Below are 19,571 nucleotides of genomic sequence, written 5' to 3'. Positions count from 1 at the left end.
TTTCAGACGCAGGCGAGACTTGTGTGGCATTTTTTCCCGCTTGCCAAGGAAAGGGGCACAGCGAATAATAATAATAGAAGATGTGCGTTCTGTAGAAGTGGAACTTTGGCAATTGGAGGAATTCGTAATTGCTTACTAGGCTGTGCAGGGAGCTTGTAAGGGTCCTGCGCAGAAATGCCCCGGGAGACAGAACGCAGCGAGCTTGGTGCCCAGGGCGATACTGGGTCCTTTCATCATTCTCTGGCTCTGTTAGACCCCGAGCAGGCTAGCTGGAATTTTTGATATTCTTCATTTTGCTTGTAGCTTTCATGTGGCTGAAAGCTCCTTATGGAAGTTTTTGGGGGACTGATGCGAAGCTGCAAAAAACGAGAAAAGGGGGAGAGAAACTTCAGCGCAGAAGAACTAGGTAACCAAAGAGGTTGAAAAAAGAAAAGAAAGACCTTGTGTGCAGGTAATCAAGGTCAATAACCAAACACTAAAATTGTATTAAAACACAGACTCTTTAATCAATTATAAATAATAAAAAGGTGCATTAAAAATGTATCATCTTTCGTTTCATCCCTTAGTATGAAGTTTTTTGAATAACTGCAGTTATTCACAAGGACGTCACATATTCAGAGGCATCTTCCGATAGAATATATGTAAACCAAAACAACGCACTTCAGACAGGAGACCTTCCTCAGTGGTTTGAATTTGCACAATACAAACCATATAATGAATTTGTAGTTATTTATAAAATTGTACTGGGGAAGGTACTTATATATTAAACCAAAGCAGATATATTTCTAATGCAACATTTTAATTATTTATAGTTGAGTAAAGATCCTGTGATTTAATACAGTTTTACTGGATGTGCACAGGCTGGGACGACAGACAGGTGAGTAGGCAGCTCCATTGGTTGGCTTCTGGGTGACAAAGGCCACAGGGATTAGCAACGCACTTCCCATTTTTGCCTTTGCCTGCAGGATACAGAAGCTGAATGCCTGCATAAAACCGTATTAAAAGCCTCCAGATGGTAGTAGAAGAACAATGCATTAGTAGGGCTAAAAGTCATCTCCTGTGGAAAGGTTCCTGAATCTAGGATGGTATATTTCGCCTATAAAGTTCAAACCAGTGACAGTTCTTAAGCCCTTTGTTAGAGAGCAATTATAAGCTGCTGTTTATTAACCTCAGGACAATGTTGTGTAGATGTTCTAGAAATACACCTCTGTTGGTGAAGTAAAACAGTTGTGTGTGGAAACAGCCTTGCTCGACTCTCCTTGTTCCATGACTCTGCCCCAACTGGTTCTCTGTTTTCCTGTCATCACTTTTGCAATGTTTCCACAGACAGATATACGTGTTTTACTTTCCCTGTCTCCTTTTGAGCCCCCAGAGGTCTGTCCTTGGCCTTGTTCTATTTTCTCTCAACATACTGTCCCTGGAGAATCTCATCAAATCATATTGCTTTCAAGACCACCTGTCTGCCAATAGCAGCTAGGTGTGCCTCTTAATCTCTATCCTCATCTAATTCTGTAGCTCCAGTTGCCTATCTGATATTTCCACTTGGATTTCTCATGACTGACTGAAACATTGTATTGTTGAAGGCTTTCACGGCCGGAGAACGATGGTTGTTGTGGGTTTTCCGGGCTGTATTGCCGTGGTCTTGGCATTGTAGTTCCTGACGTTTCGCTAGCAGCTGTGGCTGGCATCTTCAGAGGTGTAGCACCAAAAGACAGAGATCTCTCAGTGTCACAGTGTGGAAAAGATGTAGGTCATTTGTATCTACTCAGGAGGGGTGGGGTTGAGCTGAGTCATCCTGTAAGAGTTTCCCAGGGTGTGGAATGCTAATGGCGGGAGGCTTCACTGTATCCTGAGGAGGTTCTTTTGCATATGGATTGGGGCTTGATGTGCTAATCTTCTCTGCAGGGCTATTGTTGAGTATAGAGTGTTTTGTTAGCCTGGTGTTTTTCAGAACTGGAAACCATGCTCTGTTCATTCTTAAGGTTTCTTCTTTCCTGTTGAAGTTTTGCTTATGCTTGTGAATTTCAATGGCTTCCCTGTGCAGTCTGACAAAGTAGTTGGAAGTGTTGTCCAGTATTTTGGTGTCCTGGAATAAGATACTGTGCCCTGTTGGCGTCTGAAGATGCCAGCCACAGCTGCTAGCGAAACGTCAGGAACTACAATGCCAAGACCACGGCAATACAGCCCGGAAAACCCACAACAACCATGACTGAAACATTATTTTCCACAAACGACTTTTTCATTCCTTCCAAGCTGCCTGTACATTAACAATGTAATCCTAGTGGGGGGAGGGAGTGCACGGGGAGCCAACTAGGTGCTAAGCCGGCATATCTCAAGAGAGATGCCGGTAGAGTGCTCTAGCCAGGTTCCGGTGGGGCAACACCACAAAGCAATGCTGGCACAAACTGCTGCCCTGGCAGAGAAAGGAACAGACCCAGGAGTGTGGCAGGTTTTAGTCAGCTCCCTAAGCCAACCTGGTCTAGGAATGTGCCCTCCCAAAAAACTGGCAGAAAATTATGCCATTGGAAACCATAATGTAGCCCATAGACACCCATATAACAGAAAAAGCCAACTGCCACTCCCCCCACCAGGCATGACCCCACCTCAAAGCCCCAGTGGAGCACAGGATGCTGAGTACAGCAGCAAGCAACCACGCCCTCCCCAGCAGCAGCCAACCCCCCTCTCATGTACTCATTCACAGCCCAGCCAGGATGTCCATGGTTCAGAAGGTAGGGTACATGGCATGGCACACTTAGAGTTCATGCACTTAGGTGGCAAGAGAAGCGCATAATCAACCCTTAGCCCCGGTGAGAGAGCACTTTGTACTAATACTGGGATCCAGCTGCCCTGGCCTAGGCGTTTGCATTTGTCTCCTCTGTACCCTTCACATGAGCCCAGGCACTGCCCCAACAATGCTGGCTCCCAATATCAAGGCCTGTGGTGTGTGCATATGGGGGTGACCTGAGCCAGACCCACCAGGCACCACGCCCCTTGTCGTGCAACTCAGCATGATCCCAGGGACAGTATGTGGGAGTGCTGCCTGTGACCCGGGGGGGGGGCAGAGCTGTTGGCAGCCCACTATTGGGCTTTTAGCACATTCCTTTGCCAGCTTACCCCTCCCCCCACGTGGAGAACAAGGCACAACTTTGTTTTGTGATGCCTGGAAGGTGCCCCACTGAGTTGTGTGCGTCAGCTGGCCAAGCAACCCTGAAACCCATTGCCTTCTAGGGCTGGACCCCTATGCCACAGCAGCACTGAATCGATCAGTTGCAGTGGCAGAGTGCTTCCTCAAGGGTTTGGCAAATGTCATTTGGATGGCAACAGCAAGCACCTGGTGGGGAGTTCCCTGACAAATGGAGCCTGCACATGGGGGTGGAACTGTAGACCCTGCAGGCACGGCAGTGGCCAGCACGGCATCTGTGCTGTTTGCCATCACTGCTTATGTTTTTGTTTAGCATCTATGCAGGTGGAGATTCAGCTGGGAGACTTAGGAGCACGGCCAGTGGAGTCCCTGCCCCTCTGCTCAGTGGTCTGTTCTAACCCAGCTCCAGCAGCATCCTGCCTTGGGCAGTAGAGGGAGTTGGCGACCCAATTCATCAGATCTCTTCATGATTTGCTGTTCAGTAAAGTCTGAGTTGTTCAATCCTTGTCTGTTTGTTTGTGACTGGATGAATCTAGCTCCATACTCCCCCCCCCCCTTCTGTGACTTCCCCTTAGGGCTACCCCTTCATAGGGTGGGTTCTGACATCAGGATTCCAATGCTATGATTGCTGTCAATGGTCTTTCTGGTGCCGTTGTTTGGTTCAGCTGCAAATCACAGCTGCAAAACAGTGAAGGCTGACCCCACATATTGGTCCTCAGCCCCTTCCCACACTCACTCACTCTCTACTGGTTTCTGTGTGCATCTTACATGGGGAACAGGCTGGTGGTTGGTCTAGCATGGAGGGATGGTCTTTGGGTCCCTCCCACAGCACTACTGGCATCTGAGAAGCCATGCAGCTTGGTGGTGTAGGCGCAGGAGACTCAGGGTTGGTGCAAGGGAGCTGCTGCCATGGGTGCAGCATAGAGGAGTTATGGAATAGTGTCCTGGCCAAAATGATGGAACCCGCCCCCCCCCCCAATGACTGGGCCAACCCATCCCTCCTTTTGCACTTTGCAAGGGCACAATGTCAGCTCCTGGGCTTTTGCCTGCCTCTTGCCTCTCCTTGTGGGGATCAAACTAGGAATCCTGGCCGTGCTATCTCAGTGCCTTTCCACTGATCCTTGTCTGGTCCCATGGGCTGCTGGTGATGTCAAGGCTGCAATGGAATACTTAATGCCTGCTGCTTTGCCTCCTTTGAACTTATCCTCTCAGCCCAGTGGTTAGGAAGCTGGTGTTAGATGTGAGAGCTGTGGCTTCACACATGGTCTCTGTTGTTTTACTTTTTGAAGAGATTCTTTCTGCCCCTCAGAAAAATTGGTTCATAAATTTCTCACCTTGACTACTGCAGTTTCCTCCCCTGGTTTTCTGTTGTTGCATCCAGTTCTCTGCTGCTAAAATTATCCATTTCATTGTTCTGACCATGTTAAATCTTAAAATCTCTATGCTCTCATTCTGTCCACTCCTGATACCTTATTCTTCCATTCAAAGCCTTCTATGGCTTTGTTCCCCTCCCCTCTCATCTCTCCACTCTTGTATCCCAGTACATCGCTGACCAAGAAGGGTTACCTCCAGTGCCACCATCTGAAGCTCTTCTCCCTTAGGTGAATCACCCTTGCTGCCCCCTTTGCCTGGAAATACCTCTCAGGAGAGCTGTGTGACACAAATCTTTCATTTCATTCTGGTCTACTTAACTGAGCTGCTGTCAGAACTGGAAGATAATTCTGTGAAATCATTTAAAACACAGAAATACAGAAATGCTCATTCTTGTTCCAATAGCACCTAGCTTTTTCCACTGGTTTGTGCTTTTGGCACAAGTTTTAATCTCCTTCCTTTAGTGAAGCTGAGCCTAGGAACATGCAAATGAGCAAACCGCATGTTTTCCTCCTGTATGATTCTGTCTTCTGAGCAACTGCCAGCTTGACCATTCTGTCAAGATCACAATGCCAAAAATAACCAGGAAATCTGGTCTGCAGATGAAAGGAACTCTCATTCAAGCACTTCTGTCTTTTATGGACTAAGGGTTTGATGAGTCCTGCTGCCTTTGATGGGAAATGTCTCTTTTAAAAAACCCCTAAGCCTTCATGTAAAACAAGCACACAAAGCGGGGACACGTTTAGGAAGAAAAACTGCATTGCTTAGCAGCAGCAATACATAGGATACTTTTCACATTCATAGTCCCTACATTATTCGCAAGGACCGTGAAAAAAATTAGCAAAGCCCTAGAGATACAAATTCAACTATATAAAGAAATTGGGGGGAGCTTTGAAGAAGATACATGTATTTCTGGTGGTGTCCGTTGTCTTTGTCTGATCTTAGGAAGTTGTGTGAGGTTCTGGAATAAATGGGTCTCCTTGATGAGATTTCAGCACTGTCTGGCCAGGTTATGTGGGACAGCTTGAAAGCATGATAGCACCAATCTCTTGGTTTTTACCATTGTGTATTTTTTTCCATGCAAGATGCATTAACTAAGGCAAATTACAGGAACTGTCCTTTATGGTATCTTGTTGGTATCTCATGCGCTCCTGCTGTGAGCTGAGGGTGACATTTCCAAAGATGAACTTGCGTCATGTAGCCTTCTTTTTCAGTTTGTGTGCAGAGGATGTTTAGATGCCTGAAAACAAACAAGCCTTCTGCCAGGAAATGGATGCATCCCCCCACCTTGTGTTTCAATCCCTGCATTGCGCAGGTCCATAAGAACGTCTCAGATTAGACATCCTATACGCTGACAGAATGAGGCAATTTCAAGTTTCTCTGCTTTCAACATTGCAGCTTCCTTTTTGGCTGAACAGGGTAAATACACTTTTATTTGATGGCCTGGGAAGTCCTGATATTCAGAAAAGAGGAGGGTGGGGCATTTTGCAGGAGAGTTTGGCTTTCATTTCACACTGTACCTACATCTCCACCTATGATTCAGCAGTTTGCCATTCGTTGTAAGCCTGCCCAGCTTTGACATCAATCACAGCCTGTAGAAACCTACAGTTAAATGGGTCAAAGAGCTGAGAAACTCACAGCAGCCACTTCTTCCCATAGGTTGTGCCACCACACTTTGTACATCTTTTAATGCTATGGAGAGGCAGTGAAAATACTTGGAGACTGTTTTGGCAAACAACTAACAGGCATGTCCCCTGTTGCTGCAGGAAGCCTTCAAGTGTTTTCCCACCACATATGTCTGTCCGAACATCGTCAAAGCACAGCAGCAAGTTGGCTGAGGATGACCTTGAAAAGCGAAATGAGCTTTTCTCCTAAACAAATGTTTTTATGTTGATTTACTCACATTTGGTGGATCGCTATGCAAATTGGGTGAAAAACCCTGAAAAAAATACGTTTGATGACACTAAAATAAAATAAAAGCCCAAGGACTCTCCTTGCTCTTGACTTTGATCCATGAAGGTCTGGTTTACAAGATGTCTGAAAGTGCTCAGTTTTAGAGCAGGGGATTTTAGAGCAGGGGATTTCCCATAATGGGAAGGGCTTTTCAGAGGGCCATCTTCATCAAAGCTCGGAAGAAAGGTTCTGTTATTAAGATGATGCTCTTTCTCTGAGATCTTGAAATATGGGAGAAATCGGCTTGTGTGCTATGTTGATCCCAACACTTAAGGTATAATCAACGCCAAGAATGTGCTTGTTTGGGGCCTTGGGTCTGATTCTCTGAGGAGTATAGGCAGAGCTATGAGTTCTCTGTGATAAAAATGGAATTCAAGTTTGGTGCCAAGGAATTCAGTAAATATTATATTATGAGGGGGAATGTACAAATGTGCTTGTTTGTAAAATGTATTCTATGTACATTGCAATCCTAAGAAAAGGCATACATTTCTGTGTCTGTTGAAATCAAGAGGATTAGAAGGGTGTATATCTCCTTAGGATTGTGCTGCTCTGCTGCTTCTGCTGGCCAAAAGGAGCAGCAAGCAGTTGTGCATGATACTGAAATCCTGACCTTTCAGGCATTGCCCTCACTTGACTGCAGCCAGCAAGATTACACATCTGCATCTTTCAAACAGTCACACCGAGTTTGGCACTCGAGATCACATCTTAAGTCTTAAGTTGCCTTCCGCCAAGTCACACCATTGGTTCACTGGTCTACCATCTAATCTACAAGGTTCCATCTTGTCCCCCGTGTTTTTAATTTGTACATGAAGCCAGTGGGAGAAGTTATCCAGGGGTCGGGGCGGAATTGCCACCAATATGCAGATGACCCTCAGCTCTATTTTGCACTTCCAGCAGATCCCAAGGAGGCTGTGGAAACTCTGAAGGGGTGCTTGGAGACAATTTTGGGATGGATGGATGGGGGCTAACAAGCAGAAACTTAGTTCTGACCTTGCAAAGGTGCTACTTTGGGTTGCCACATTCTCCAGGGGTGAAACTGGAAGGGGGTGGGAGGAGGGGCAGGGGGCAGCAGATATTTACATCCCATGCCAACCCATCACAGTGGCATGACATGGAAGCTACGAGTTGCATCAGAGGGAGATTCGCTAAAAATTGCCCCCCAGCGTGACTTGTAGCTTACACTTCATGCACATGCCTCCCCTCCAGGTGTCCCCCTGGCTAGGTGAGCAGAGGTGGGGTCAGGGGCTAGGGGCTAGGGACTGGCAGCCCTAATGCTACTGGTGGAGAGAAGATCTGACTCGGAAACTGGGGTGTCTCCTGTTCTGGATGGGGTTGCACTCCCCCAAAAGAGCAGGTTCCTATCTTGTGGGTGTTGCTGGACCCACACTATCTGTTGGATGGCAGCAGTGGCCAGGGGTGCCTTTCTCCGGTTTTGGCTGGTGAGCCAGCTGCAACCCTTCCTGGGTGGGAAAGATCTTGCCACTGTGGTGCATGCTCTGATAACATCTAGATTAGATTACTGCAACACACTCTATGAGGAGCTGCCCTTGAAGATTGTCCAGAAGTTACAGTTGGTACAGAATGCTGTGGCCAGAATATTGACTCAAGTGGATCATAGGGACTGTATCACTCCAGTCTAGTTCCATGTACAATTTGGTGGTGGAAAATGCCTTCAAGTCCTAGCTGACTTATGGCAACACCTGCTGAGGTTTTCGAAGCAAGAGACTAACACAGAGATCGTTTGCCATTGTCTGCCTCTGCAACCTGGTCTTCATTGGAGATCCCTCATCTAATTACTAACAAAAGCCAACCCTGCTTAGCTTATGAGATCTGATGAGATATGGCTTGCCTAGGCTGTCCGTGGCTGGGGCGTGTTCAATTTGCTTCCATCCAATTTGCTTCCAGGCCCAATTAAAGGTGCTGGTATTGACCTTTAAAGCTTATATGGCCTGTGGCCAGCATACCTTAAGGATCTCCTACTCTCATATGAACCTACCCAACCCCTCTGGTCATCTTTGGAGGTCCTGCTTCAGGTGCTGCATTATGTGAGACTAGATGTTGGCAATCCAAGAAAGGGTCTTCTCAGCCATGGTGCTGAGCCAGGTGCCTTTCCATGCCAAGTGCACACTCTGTTTCTGAGCTTGAGCTCTTTCTGTTTTGTGAAATCACCACATACCCAGCTGTGGGGCTGAACATTTGGCCTTTTGGGGGTGCTTTGGCATTGCTAAAGAGACCTCGACAGGCCTTCCCATTGACCTCACTTCTGGGTGGTAGGGAAGAACTTTTGGAAGAATGTTGGGGAACTCTCTCCCCAAAACATTCTTTGCCTCTTTTGTAATGATGCGTTCTATTGACAAACCCTCCTAGGTTTGGCAGCTCCTCCCTTAACTGTTCAGGTTGCGCCATAAATAGCCGGGTGAGGCTCACAGACCATCTAGTCCGAGTTGAAGAATCGGAACAATATGTGACTTGCAGACAGGAGCTGCCAGCTAGTATGGGTAGGATGTTGCTGTTGGGAAACCACAGCTCAGTTCTTTTAACTTTGCTTATCTAAATCCTTTTTGTTGTGAATCTGCTCACTCCATCGTGTAAATGGTAGTGCCACAACCAGATGGTTTGGAAACTCTTCCTGGTAGCTGAGGTAGAAGGTTGAAGCTTCCAGTGGGAAAACAGATCAGCGGTTACACTGAAGGTCATTGTTTTACACTGCTAGAAAGAGTTTCAGGCTACGGCACCTGTCCAGTGATTGGGTCTCTACTTACCTTTTACAAGGGAAGCGTCTAGTCTTTAGAAATTCTATCCTCCCTGGCTAGAATTGATATTTTGTTGTTAACTATGCTTGCCTTTTGAGGTTCCCTTGTCTGCATGCAGCCACAGGAACGTAAGCTGTCCTTTTGGGGAAGTTTCAACATCTAAAGTTGCGACACAGATTGCAACACGTAAAGGAGCAATTGGAAATTTTGGAGCTTGTATCACAGCCACGGAATTAATAACTGTGCTTGGTAATGATGTACATTCCAATCATGTGGCTGATCTATAAAAAGACAGGGCCATGCTGAGAAAGGAGAGCTGCCTGATCCACCCTTATTCATCATGAAGTCTCACAAATCCCCACTGAGTAACGTCGTCCTCTTCCTCATTTCTGTTTTCTGTTTAGATGGAGATAAGGTCTGTGCAGTGCCAGGCGCCCAAGCAATGGTCTTCAGGTCCCGGTAAGTATTGCTGGTTACCTTGCAAACTGTTTGTGTAGCATAGCATCACAGGGGGAGATAAAACTGAGAAGCTGATGATTCTTCCGAGACAAAAACATGCTCTTTTGCAGGTGATAATTGGGTTGGGCGAAAATCATTCTGCCCACATGATCTTCTCTGTCCTGGGGATTTAGCCTCCAGGAAATGAATACCAAAATGACAAACACTGAAGTTCAAACCTTGAGTATTTGACAGATGAGCCAAACCTTCATTGATGAGCCGTGTTTTGCAGTATGATGTCATCATCCACTCTGAGTTCTTCAGACCAGTCAAGCTTCCGGTCTTAATAAATAAATATTATCAGAGCCAGTGAGGATACATCAAAAGGGGGCCCTTCAGAAAGGTGGATGGACAACAGCCAAGTGCTTCAAAGAGTATTTTATATCCATTAAGAATAATCATGTTCTTGTTCACAGCAGTTTGGCTTTTTGCTCTGGTGAATGTGATGTTGTTAGATTGTAAAGATGCCAGTAAAATTGGGGGAAGACAAAGGGGTATTTTCCAATAGATGCTACCAAGGATTCTTTTGAAAAAAGTAGAGATGCAAGAGATTGAAGCAAGAATCTTCTACATGCAAAGTTGTACTTGACCCCTGAGCTGCCTTGTTAGACTTGGTGTAGATTTGGTACTCACAATGTTGAAATTGTAAGTGGCAGATGGCGCCTGTAAAATCTGCATATTGATTGATCAAGTACAAGACACAGGCACGTCCTCCTTGTATGCTTGTGTGAGGGAAAGGAGTGTTTATATCTGAATAATGCTGGCAAATTTAAAGCTGATGACAGCTCAGGAGATTCCCCCCCCCCCCATTTTTAACTCAAGCTTTGATGTTTCAGAATTTGGGATGTCAATCAAAAATCCCTTTACCTACAGAATGATGAGCTGGTAGCTGGATACTTACAAGGTCCCAATTCTGCCCTGGAAGGTGAGTCTGTGCTCTGTACAGCATCTTACTTTCTTGTTGATAAACAGAAGGGACAAGAAATCTCTGTGGGATGGATCTCATTCAGACTGTGGAGGTTGTGGTTGCCTTCCTCCTACACAGCAGTGTAGGAAAAGCTTCCTCCTGTGCCTTCCTCCTACACAGCAGTAATAGCAGCCAGGAGTTGGGTCCGATGCTGAGCATGGAAGACATCTTAAGAGGACTGTACATCTTTGTACAATTGTTCGCATGGCCATTTTTTTTCCTTCTTCATTGATGCTGCCCTGTTGATTCTTGTGCCTACCACAGAACACGCATGGGGGCTGCAGGTCCTCCTCTGGCAGCAATTATTTTTGTCGTAAACCTTTTTTCAGACAAGCCAGTGGTAGCTGGATCCTGCAATGAGCCATGGCCGAAGGAAAAGGGTCTGCCACCATGGAAACTAGTTCGTGCATGGAGGGGTGATCTTTCTCTCTCTCTCAAAAGTTCGTTGTATCTCCATGCCAATGGGCAGGAAGTACCCCCCCTCAGTAATTCAGCTCCCACCTCCTTGCTGCTTTCTGCCTCTTTGCCCTGCTTCCAGTCCTGTCCTGGGCCCACTGGCATTCCATGGTTGGTTTTCGTCGGTTAGCATAAAGTAACTGAGGAAAAATTGGGAACATTTGCCAGCTCACCTAAGCTTCTCTCCTTTTCTCAAATTGCCTCCTGAGTTGGAAGCGGCAAGTTACCTACGGGATGTAAGACTGGGAGCCCTCACAGAAGCCGCTCTCCAGCCCCAGGAGGAGGCAACCCGAGACCAAACCCTGCTTCTCTTTTTTTCTACTCACACATCAGCTTGGCCTCTGTGAATGCTTTCATGCCTCTGTCTTTACATCTGGCATATCCTCAGGATGCTGACTGACTCTCTTTTCCTTCTCTCCCCTCCCCATCCCAGAGAAGATTTACTGGATTCCTAACCGTAACTTTAACCGTGAGAGGTTCCCCATCATCCTGAGCATTCAGGACGGGAGTCAGTGCCTGGCCAGCTCCTTCAGTACCCAGCCTGTGCTCCAGCTTGAGGTAAGGAGGCTCAGTTCATCACCACCATCTTGTACTATATTTTTCTGGCAGGACTGAAGTCACTCTGTGAACCGCACATGGCTCAGTCTTGGACGGTGGAGCCAGAGACAGGGAAACTGTGTGTGATGCTTGTAGCCCAATCATATGTCTGTGCACCTGGTCCCATGGAGTTCAAACATTGCACTCTGTCCAGGAGGGAAAAGGAAGAAAAGCTGCCCGTGTCTCTGCCCCCTTCTCCAGTCATCCAGCCTTCCAGACTTGCAGCTCTCATTGCAGAGAGGCCACTTGCTGTTTGCTGAGCTCGCAGTGACACAAATGACAAAGGGTTTCTTTGCAACAAAAAAAGGGGAGAGGGACAGCAGTGCTTTGCTCTTCCATCCTGGACAGAACGAAATACCACTAAAGGTAAACAAGGACACGTGGAAGAGTGGCAGAGAGGACATGGGCGAGAAAGCAAGAAAGAGAGAAAAGCAAGTGACTGAGTAGGCATCATGAGGGTGGGTGGCCAGAGATGCAGGACAGAGTCTCATTCAGATCATTGTTTGGAGGGGGGGGTTGACATGTGGGTAAGTGGGGGGGGGCTGTATGTTTGAATGTACCTGTCCAAACATTGGTTGCAAGCCTCTAGTAAGAATCAATGAAGATGTGCGTAATGTGGTGATAATCCCTCATAGGTTACCTCCAGCTCTTAGGAAGCCTCCTTCATCCCATGCCAGTCTCAGCCTTTGCAGGCAGGACTACTGAACTCAGCTGCCCAGGACCCCACACAATGTCTTTTCCAGCTCCTACGGCCCTACCTCTATTCATGGCTCTCCTAGTTTTTCGTCTAGGTTGGCCCTGAGAATTGCAGTGGAAGTTTTGGGCACATTGGCACAAAGGAAGTGGGCCTCTCCTTCTCAAACTGTCAGTGCATGCCCACTAAATTTACTTGTTTTATTTTAACCCATCCCAGCCCCTCCAGTGATTTATTTCTTCTCCTCAGTCTCCTCCACTAGTGGGAGAATGTTGTGAGAAACTACTTGGGTTGTCAGCCTGGTGGAGTCTGGAGATCTCCAGGAAATACAACTGACCTCCAGGCTACAGAGATCAGTTTCCCTGGAGAAAATGGCAGCTTTTGATAGTGGACTTTATGGGCAGAGCCCACTGAGGTCTCTGTCCTCCCCAAAACCCACCTTCCCCAGGGTCCAACTCTGGGAAACCACCCAATGGAAGAATCCCCTGAGATCATCTCTCCCCACGCCCCATGCCATGTAGCTCCGCCTCAGATGAAAAGGGAGTCAGACCTGCAAGGACTCGAGGAAGGCTCCTAGTATCCTGTGTCAGGGGAATCTGACACTGCTGGCCCAGGTTCTTTGCCTGGCTTCTTTGGGAATTCTGTCTCTCTCTAGGGCCAAAGTGAAGTCAGGCCAGGCATCTTCTTGCCCCCCAGGAAGCCAGCAGAGGGCTGTTCTTTTCCATACTGGATTATCTTCCTCCTCCCTCCTTGCCTAAGCTGCCTTTCCCTTCTTTTCAGAGCGTCAGCATCTCAGACCTATACAAAGACAACAAGGAGGATTCTACCCGCTTTACTTTCTTCCGGACTTACAAGAACGGGATGTGGCGCTTTGAGTCTGCTGCTTACCCAGGCTGGTTCCTTTGCACTTCCTCCAGATCCAATGAGCCTGTTGGCCTTGTTCAGAACCCAGGATCATCTCATATCATTGACTTTTACTTTCAGTCATGCTGAGTCTGAGAGCTCTCCGATAAAGATCTCGAATGTATGGGCATCCCTGCACCCAGGGCTCCCCACCAGCAGCCAGTATCTCTGCCATCCCCACCTTCTCCCTGGAAGTTTCAGTTCTTGGCTGGGTCAGCTCTAGGGGTGGCTGAGAATGGAGGAACATCAGAAATCCCTCCCAGCCAAACAGGTGTATTTTCCATGCAGATTGCAAGAGCCTTGCTGGATCCAACATTTGGTTTCTAAGGATGGCCAGTCAGAAGCTCCAGGAAGCTCACAACCAAGCCGTGTGGTGGCAGCCCTCCCCTATTACTGGTCCTCAGCTCCTGGCCTTTGAAGTAGAATGCCTTGGAACAAGGAGGCCGCTAGCCGTTGGTAGCCTTTAAACATTGATGGATTTACAGATTTGTATTTGATTATATTGTTCTTTTTATTTCGAAAATATCAACAAAAATATCTGAAATAACTTTTTCTACAAATCTGGGGGTTATGGGTACAATTGTTGCAAAATCATTCTCATTTGTTGATTGTTTTGGTTTTAACCACCGCAGCATGAGCCAACAGTGGGCCCACGAAAAAAAGGTACCTACCTGATCCCAAACCCCATTATTTAAAGCCAAAATCTGTTGCTCCTCTTCCTTGCATGTCTGAAGTGAAGTGGGACCCAAGCCAGAAAACAACCAAGCAGGAGCCATTTGGACCATGATACAAACTCCTGGTGCCCATTCCTCCTCAAAGCTGGTGTTCTTTTCTCTTGGTTCACCCATCAGCTGTAATGTGCCCTCTAAGAACTGTCAGGAGTCTAAGACTGAGTCACTGAAGGAAAAGATGGTGCAACCAAAGCTTCTCTGGAGTTGACCCAGAGCTAAAATTCAGGTTACTTTTTAAAAAAATCAAATTTGCTTGAAAAAGGCTAAATTTTTCATGGCCACATAATGTAATGTTTACAGTATCAGACTAGAATGTGCAGGACCTCGGTTCAAATCCCCAAACTGCCATGAAGCACATTGGGTGACCTTGGAACAGTTACACTTTGTTCTCTTAACCTACCTCACAGGGTTGTTGTGTGGCTAAAATCGGGGAGGGAGAGCCATTTATATCATCCTGAGCTTGATGGGAGGGTAAGATAAAAAGGCATTGATACTTCCACAGTCTTAACTCTGAGAGGAGAGATGTAGGGCAGACTATTTTTAGGGTCTCTGTTGGCTTAAGTCACAAGGAATTTACTTCAGTGCTAGATTTCAGGAAAGCGTTTCAGATAAATGCTATGCTGACCAGGGGGCAAAGAAAATATGTGATCAGTGGTTGCTTCTTCCCATGGGAAACAGAAGTTTAAAATCCTTCTGTATAAAAGGCTAAGCGTATTCAAGACAACTCACTTCCTATTCTGGTGTGCCTCCAGAGGGCACTGCTGTGGAGGGAAGCCCAGCTGAGGCAGCCAGACCTCCAGAGAGCGTGCTGTGGTGGGAAGCCCAGGCCGAGATTAGGCATGGAGCAGGTGGCAATGCCCGCCCCCTGCCTTCACCCAGCTGAGAACAGGAGCGGTGCAGGTGGCAATGCCCCCCTGCATTCACCCAGCTGGGATCAGGAGCGGAGCAGGTAGCAATGCCCCCCCCTCATTCACCCAGCTGGGATCAAGAGTGGAGCAGGTAGCAATGTCCCCCCATTCACCCAGGTGGGATCAGGAGGGGAGCAGGTGGCAATGCTCACCCCCCGCCTTCACCCAGCTGGGATCAGCATCAGGCACAGAGCAAGTGGCAATGCCCGCACCCCCTTCACTCGGCTGGGATCAGGTGCAGAGGTGGTGGCCATGCCCGCCCCCACTGCCTTCATCTGGCCAGGATCAGTGATGGAGGAGGGGGGAATGTTCGCCTGCCCACCCTCCCCTTTCTAGAGCTCGTTGTATTTTTTCTCACAATGGACTGTATTACTAGTCAGAATTCCCATATAGTTCACCCATAAGTCCATTTTATCCTGCACAAATAATTTTAATTCAAGGGCGCAACAAGCTGTTTCTAATGGATTTCCACTAATGGGGGTGGGAGGTCTGGAAGAAGGACTTAGATTTCCCAGGAATGCCACTTTCCCCTCAGAATTCACAAACAAGAAGGCAGCAATATTGCCAGTGTTATGAACGTGCCTTTCCCTGATTAAGAAAAAAGCAGAAGTTTCTTGACAGCCCTATTCTTTGGAGTGTAATACTCCCTAGACTGAGGGACAGACAAAAAGGAATGTTTGCAGTTTGATTTTGGAGTCTGATAGCACTGGACAAGTGTGTGTGTGTTTTTTTTAAAGCTAGACTCAACAAAAAGTGGATGCATCCTTGGGGCACTGTTACTATTTTTGACAACCTGATGCAGGATGAGCTGTTGTGCTGTGTACTGCATTTGCTTTTTCCCAGTTCCTTATTGGCAGTTCCTAGTTCCTTATTCGCAAAACCAAAGAAAAATATTGTGGGGAAATTGAAAAGCTCTGAACCCTAAAATGAAGTTTGCAGGGGCACATATTATACATCTCCAGATTCAGCAGACTCAGCCCTCTAAGTGGACCTATACGGAGTCATCCTGCAAAACCCAGATGTTGAGTTAACAGCTTCAAAATAGGGTGCACTCAGAACAATTCAGTAAGAAGAAAGGGGCAACAGCTGCAGCAGAAAAAAACTTTGGATCACCCCAAATCACACAGCCCTGAACTCCAGAGACTGTCCCCTAAAAGAGGACATGTGCTGGTACTGATCCAGTCTCTATTTCCGGAGCTGAGGACCCCTATTTCATCTTTCTCGCAGAACCTTGTATTAGACATTGCTGTGAATAAGGAGATGGGAAATCCAAGAGGCCTCTGCACCACCAAATAATTTTTGGATCACCCGAAATCACACAGCCCTGAACTTAAGTGACTGTCCCCTACAAGAGGATGTGTGCTGGTTCTGGGATTCGGTTTCGTTTTCTCAGCCATGTCGGACGCTCCTCTTCGCTGGCTCGAGAGGAAGCGGCCGAGCACGATTAGCCCCCAAAACTCCCAGTGAGGGAGGCTGGGTCCAGGACGCTGCGGGAAGAGCCCCCCGGAATCAATGCGGGGGGTTAATTGCCCGTTTGTCCCTACGGAGGCCGGTGGACGTGCGCGGCGCCTCGAGTGCTGCCGGGCCATGAGAAACGGCAAAGAGCAGAACTAGGCGAGAGCCTACAAGTAAGCGAATTCCTTCTGTTATTACAAGCGTACGTGAAGGAGAGGTGAGATCTGAAGCTAAGAAGGCTCACTCTTCCCCTTTGCTGAGTTTCAAAATTTGGTTGGCGCCCCCCCCCCCCAAATTGCAACAAAAAAACAAAGTCCTGCCCTTGGCAAGTCAGTTTCGGCTGCCTTAAAGGGAGAATCGCTGGAGGAAATAGTACGGAGGGCGGTTGGTGAAGCTATAAAACCCTTTGTTGACAAGCTGAATGAAACAGATCAAAGGGTGGGCTTAATTGAGAGCGAAGTGAAAACCATCAAAGAAGCAGCGGGGGGGCAGAGAAGTCTGCTCGGGAAAGTGCGTCACTCGTGAAGGCTACGAATAAAGAGCTTAAACTGGTGGAGAATCAGTTGATCGGGCTACAAGTGGAACGAACACAGACAATTTTGCGCCTCCAGAATGTGAAAGAGGAGGAAAACGAGGATTTACGGGGTCTTGTCTCGGAACTATTGGCAACACCCGTGAGGGCAACTAAAGAAGAAGTAAAAAGCGCCATTTTGGAAGCCCGTCGGGCTACTTCAAAATATGCAATGAAGCGTCAGTTGCCGCGCGAGATCATCATCGATTTTTCATCTAAGAGGATCCGGGACACTATCCTATACAATTCATACAATGTGGATTTGGACTTCTTGGGCAACAAAATTAAGATATTGAAAGACGTCCCATTTCTAGTTCGGAAAAGACGTTTTAAGTATAAAAAGTTCGCAGCTCTTCTGAGAGAACGTGGAATAAAGTACAAATGGTTATTCCCGGAAGGAATCTGGTTCAGCCATAAAGATCAAGCCTTTAAGATATTATCAGAAGATCAACTAAGGGATTTTGAGGACAGGAACCCAGAATTCCAGTGCACCAAGCAAGACGAAAAGGAGAAGTCTGAGGGGGAGGGGGAGGAAATGAGCACTGCGGCTGCAGCTGCTCAGAGAGAATTGCGTCCGGGACCCAGGAGGGGAAGAAAAATTTAACTTGAAATTAAATTGTAATTTGCATTTAGTAAGGTCAACCACTCCATCAATATAATATAAAGCTTTAACTTTTGAATAATGACAGTATGAAGGGAAAACAGAAATGTAGTGTTTAGTGTTTGTAGGGCACCTTCCCCTTCTTTCCACCCTTCCCTCCCTCTCTCTTTTTTCTCTCTTTTTTCCCATCCCTTGTGTTATTGTAGTCTTTTGTAGTTACTGTTTTGTAGGGTATGTATGTATGTAGTAATTGTATGTTAGATATTGAAAAATAAAAAATATTACAAAAAAAAAAAAGGATGTGTGCTGGTTCTGATCCAGTCTCTACTTCTGGAGCTGAGGCCTACTGTTTCACCTTTCTCCCAGAACCTTGCGTTAGACATTGCTGTGAATAAGGAACTGGGAACCATAAGAGCCCTCTGCACCCCCGAATAATCTTTGGATCACCCCAAATCACACAGCCCTGAACTCCAGAGACTGCCCCCTACAAGAGGACATGTGTTGGTTCAGATCCAGTATCTACTTCTGGAGCTGTGGCCTACTATTTCACCTTTCTCCCAGAACCTTGCATTAGACATTGCTGTGAATAAGGAACTGGGAAACATAAGAGGCCTTTGCACCCCCGAAGAATCTTGGATCACCCCAAATCGCACAGCCCTGAACTCCAGAGACAATCCCCTACAAGAGGAGATGTGCTAGTTCTGATCCAGTCTCTGGTCGTTTCCGCATGGCTTACCTCAACCCGGAATGCTGTGCAACATGCCGAAAAAAACACGGAAGATTGCGTTTTCTCGCATGAGTTTTGCATGATATTGCACAACATCATGTAAAACTCGCGCGAGAAAACGCGATCTTCCGCATTTTTTTCAGCATGTTGCACAGCGTTCCGGGTTGAGGTAAGCCGTGTGGAAACGGCCACTACTTCTGGAACTGAGGCTACTATTTCACCTTTCTCCCAGAATCTTGTATTAGACTTTGCTGTGAATAAGGAACTGGGAACCATAAGAGGCCTCTGCACCCCCAAATAATCTTTGGATCACTCCAACTTGCACAGTCCTGAACTCCAGAGACTGTCCCCTACAAGAGGACATGTGCTGGTTCTGATCCAGTCTCTACTTCTGGAGCTGAGGCCTCCTCTTTCACCTTTCTCCAAGAACCTTGCATTAGACATTGCTGTGAATAAGGAACTGGGAAATATAAGAGACCTCTGCACCCCGAAATAATCTTTGGATCTCCCCAAATCACACAGACCTGAGTTCCAGAGATTGTCCCCCACAACAGGACATGTGCTGGAGGTGATCCAGTCTCTGGTTCCAGAACTGAGGCCTCCTATTTGGTCTGCCTCCTAGAACCTTCTATCAGACATTGCTGTGAATAAGGAACAGGGGAAATTAAAAGCCCTCTACGTATGAAGCTGAAGTTGGTTCCTAGTTCCCAGTTCCTTATTCGCAGTTCCTTATTCCTTATTCGTTATTCGCAAAGCCAAAGAAAAATATTGTGGGAAAACTGAAAAGCTATAACTCCAAAATGAAGTTTGCAAGGGCACATATTATACACCTCGATATTCAGAAGACTCAGCACTCTAAGTGGACCTATACTGGGTCATCCTACAAAACCCAGATCTTGAGTAAACAGCTTCAAAATAGGATGCCCCCAGAACATTTCAATAAGAAGAAAGGGGCGGCAGCTGCAGCAGAAAAATACTTTGGATCACCCCAAATCACATACCCCTGAACTCCAGAGATTGTCCCCTACAAGAGGACATGTGCTGGTGCTGATCCAGTCTCTGGTTCTGGACCTAAAGCCTCGAATGTGGCTTGTCTCCAAGCACCCTGTATTACACATGGCTTTGAATAAGGAAGTGGTGAAAATATAAGCCCCTGTGTTACACAAAAGTGTTTTCCCCTTGCTCCTCCAATCCGCTGAGCAAAGAGGAAAATGAGACAGATAAGGGCTGTTGTGAAAAGTATA

The 19,571-nt window shown here is 46.9% G+C and overlaps 1 protein-coding gene across 2 annotated transcripts; it reads left to right on the top strand.

The window, feature by feature from the left end:
* Positions 1 to 381: 381 nt before the first annotated feature.
* LOC129342229 (interleukin-1 receptor antagonist protein-like) lies at positions 382 to 17,836 on the top strand. 2 transcript variants are annotated; one of them, XM_054997888.1, is made up of 5 exons: positions 382 to 451; positions 9,624 to 9,678; positions 10,554 to 10,642; positions 11,574 to 11,698; positions 13,212 to 17,836. In XM_054997888.1, the coding sequence occupies exons 2-5, from the start codon at positions 9,662 to 9,664 to the stop codon at positions 13,422 to 13,424; spliced, it is 444 nt and encodes a 147-aa protein (XP_054853863.1). In that variant the 5' UTR covers positions 382 to 451; positions 9,624 to 9,661; the 3' UTR covers positions 13,425 to 17,836. The 2 variants fall into 2 exon arrangements, with proteins under 2 accessions (XP_054853863.1, XP_054853862.1); XM_054997887.1 differs by lacking the exon at positions 382 to 451 and adding an exon at positions 8,919 to 8,964.
* Positions 17,837 to 19,571: the final 1,735 nt, after the last annotated feature.

The sequence above is a fragment of the Eublepharis macularius genome, chromosome 14, assembly GCF_028583425.1.
Source record: "Eublepharis macularius isolate TG4126 chromosome 14, MPM_Emac_v1.0, whole genome shotgun sequence".
Taxonomy (NCBI): domain Eukaryota; kingdom Metazoa; phylum Chordata; class Lepidosauria; order Squamata; family Eublepharidae; genus Eublepharis; species Eublepharis macularius.
This window is presented reverse-complemented; position numbering and strand designations above follow the sequence as displayed.

What these genes read in the sequence shown, in the direction of transcription:
- LOC129342229 (XM_054997887.1), top strand. An exon ending in TCCCAATTCTGCCCTGGAAG is followed by an intron (nt 10,643 to 11,573) that starts GTGAGTCTGTGC and finishes TCCCCATCCCAG; the next exon opens with AGAAGATTTACTGGATTCCT. An exon ending in AGCCTGTGCTCCAGCTTGAG is followed by an intron (nt 11,699 to 13,211) that starts GTAAGGAGGCTC and finishes CCTTCTTTTCAG; the next exon opens with AGCGTCAGCATCTCAGACCT.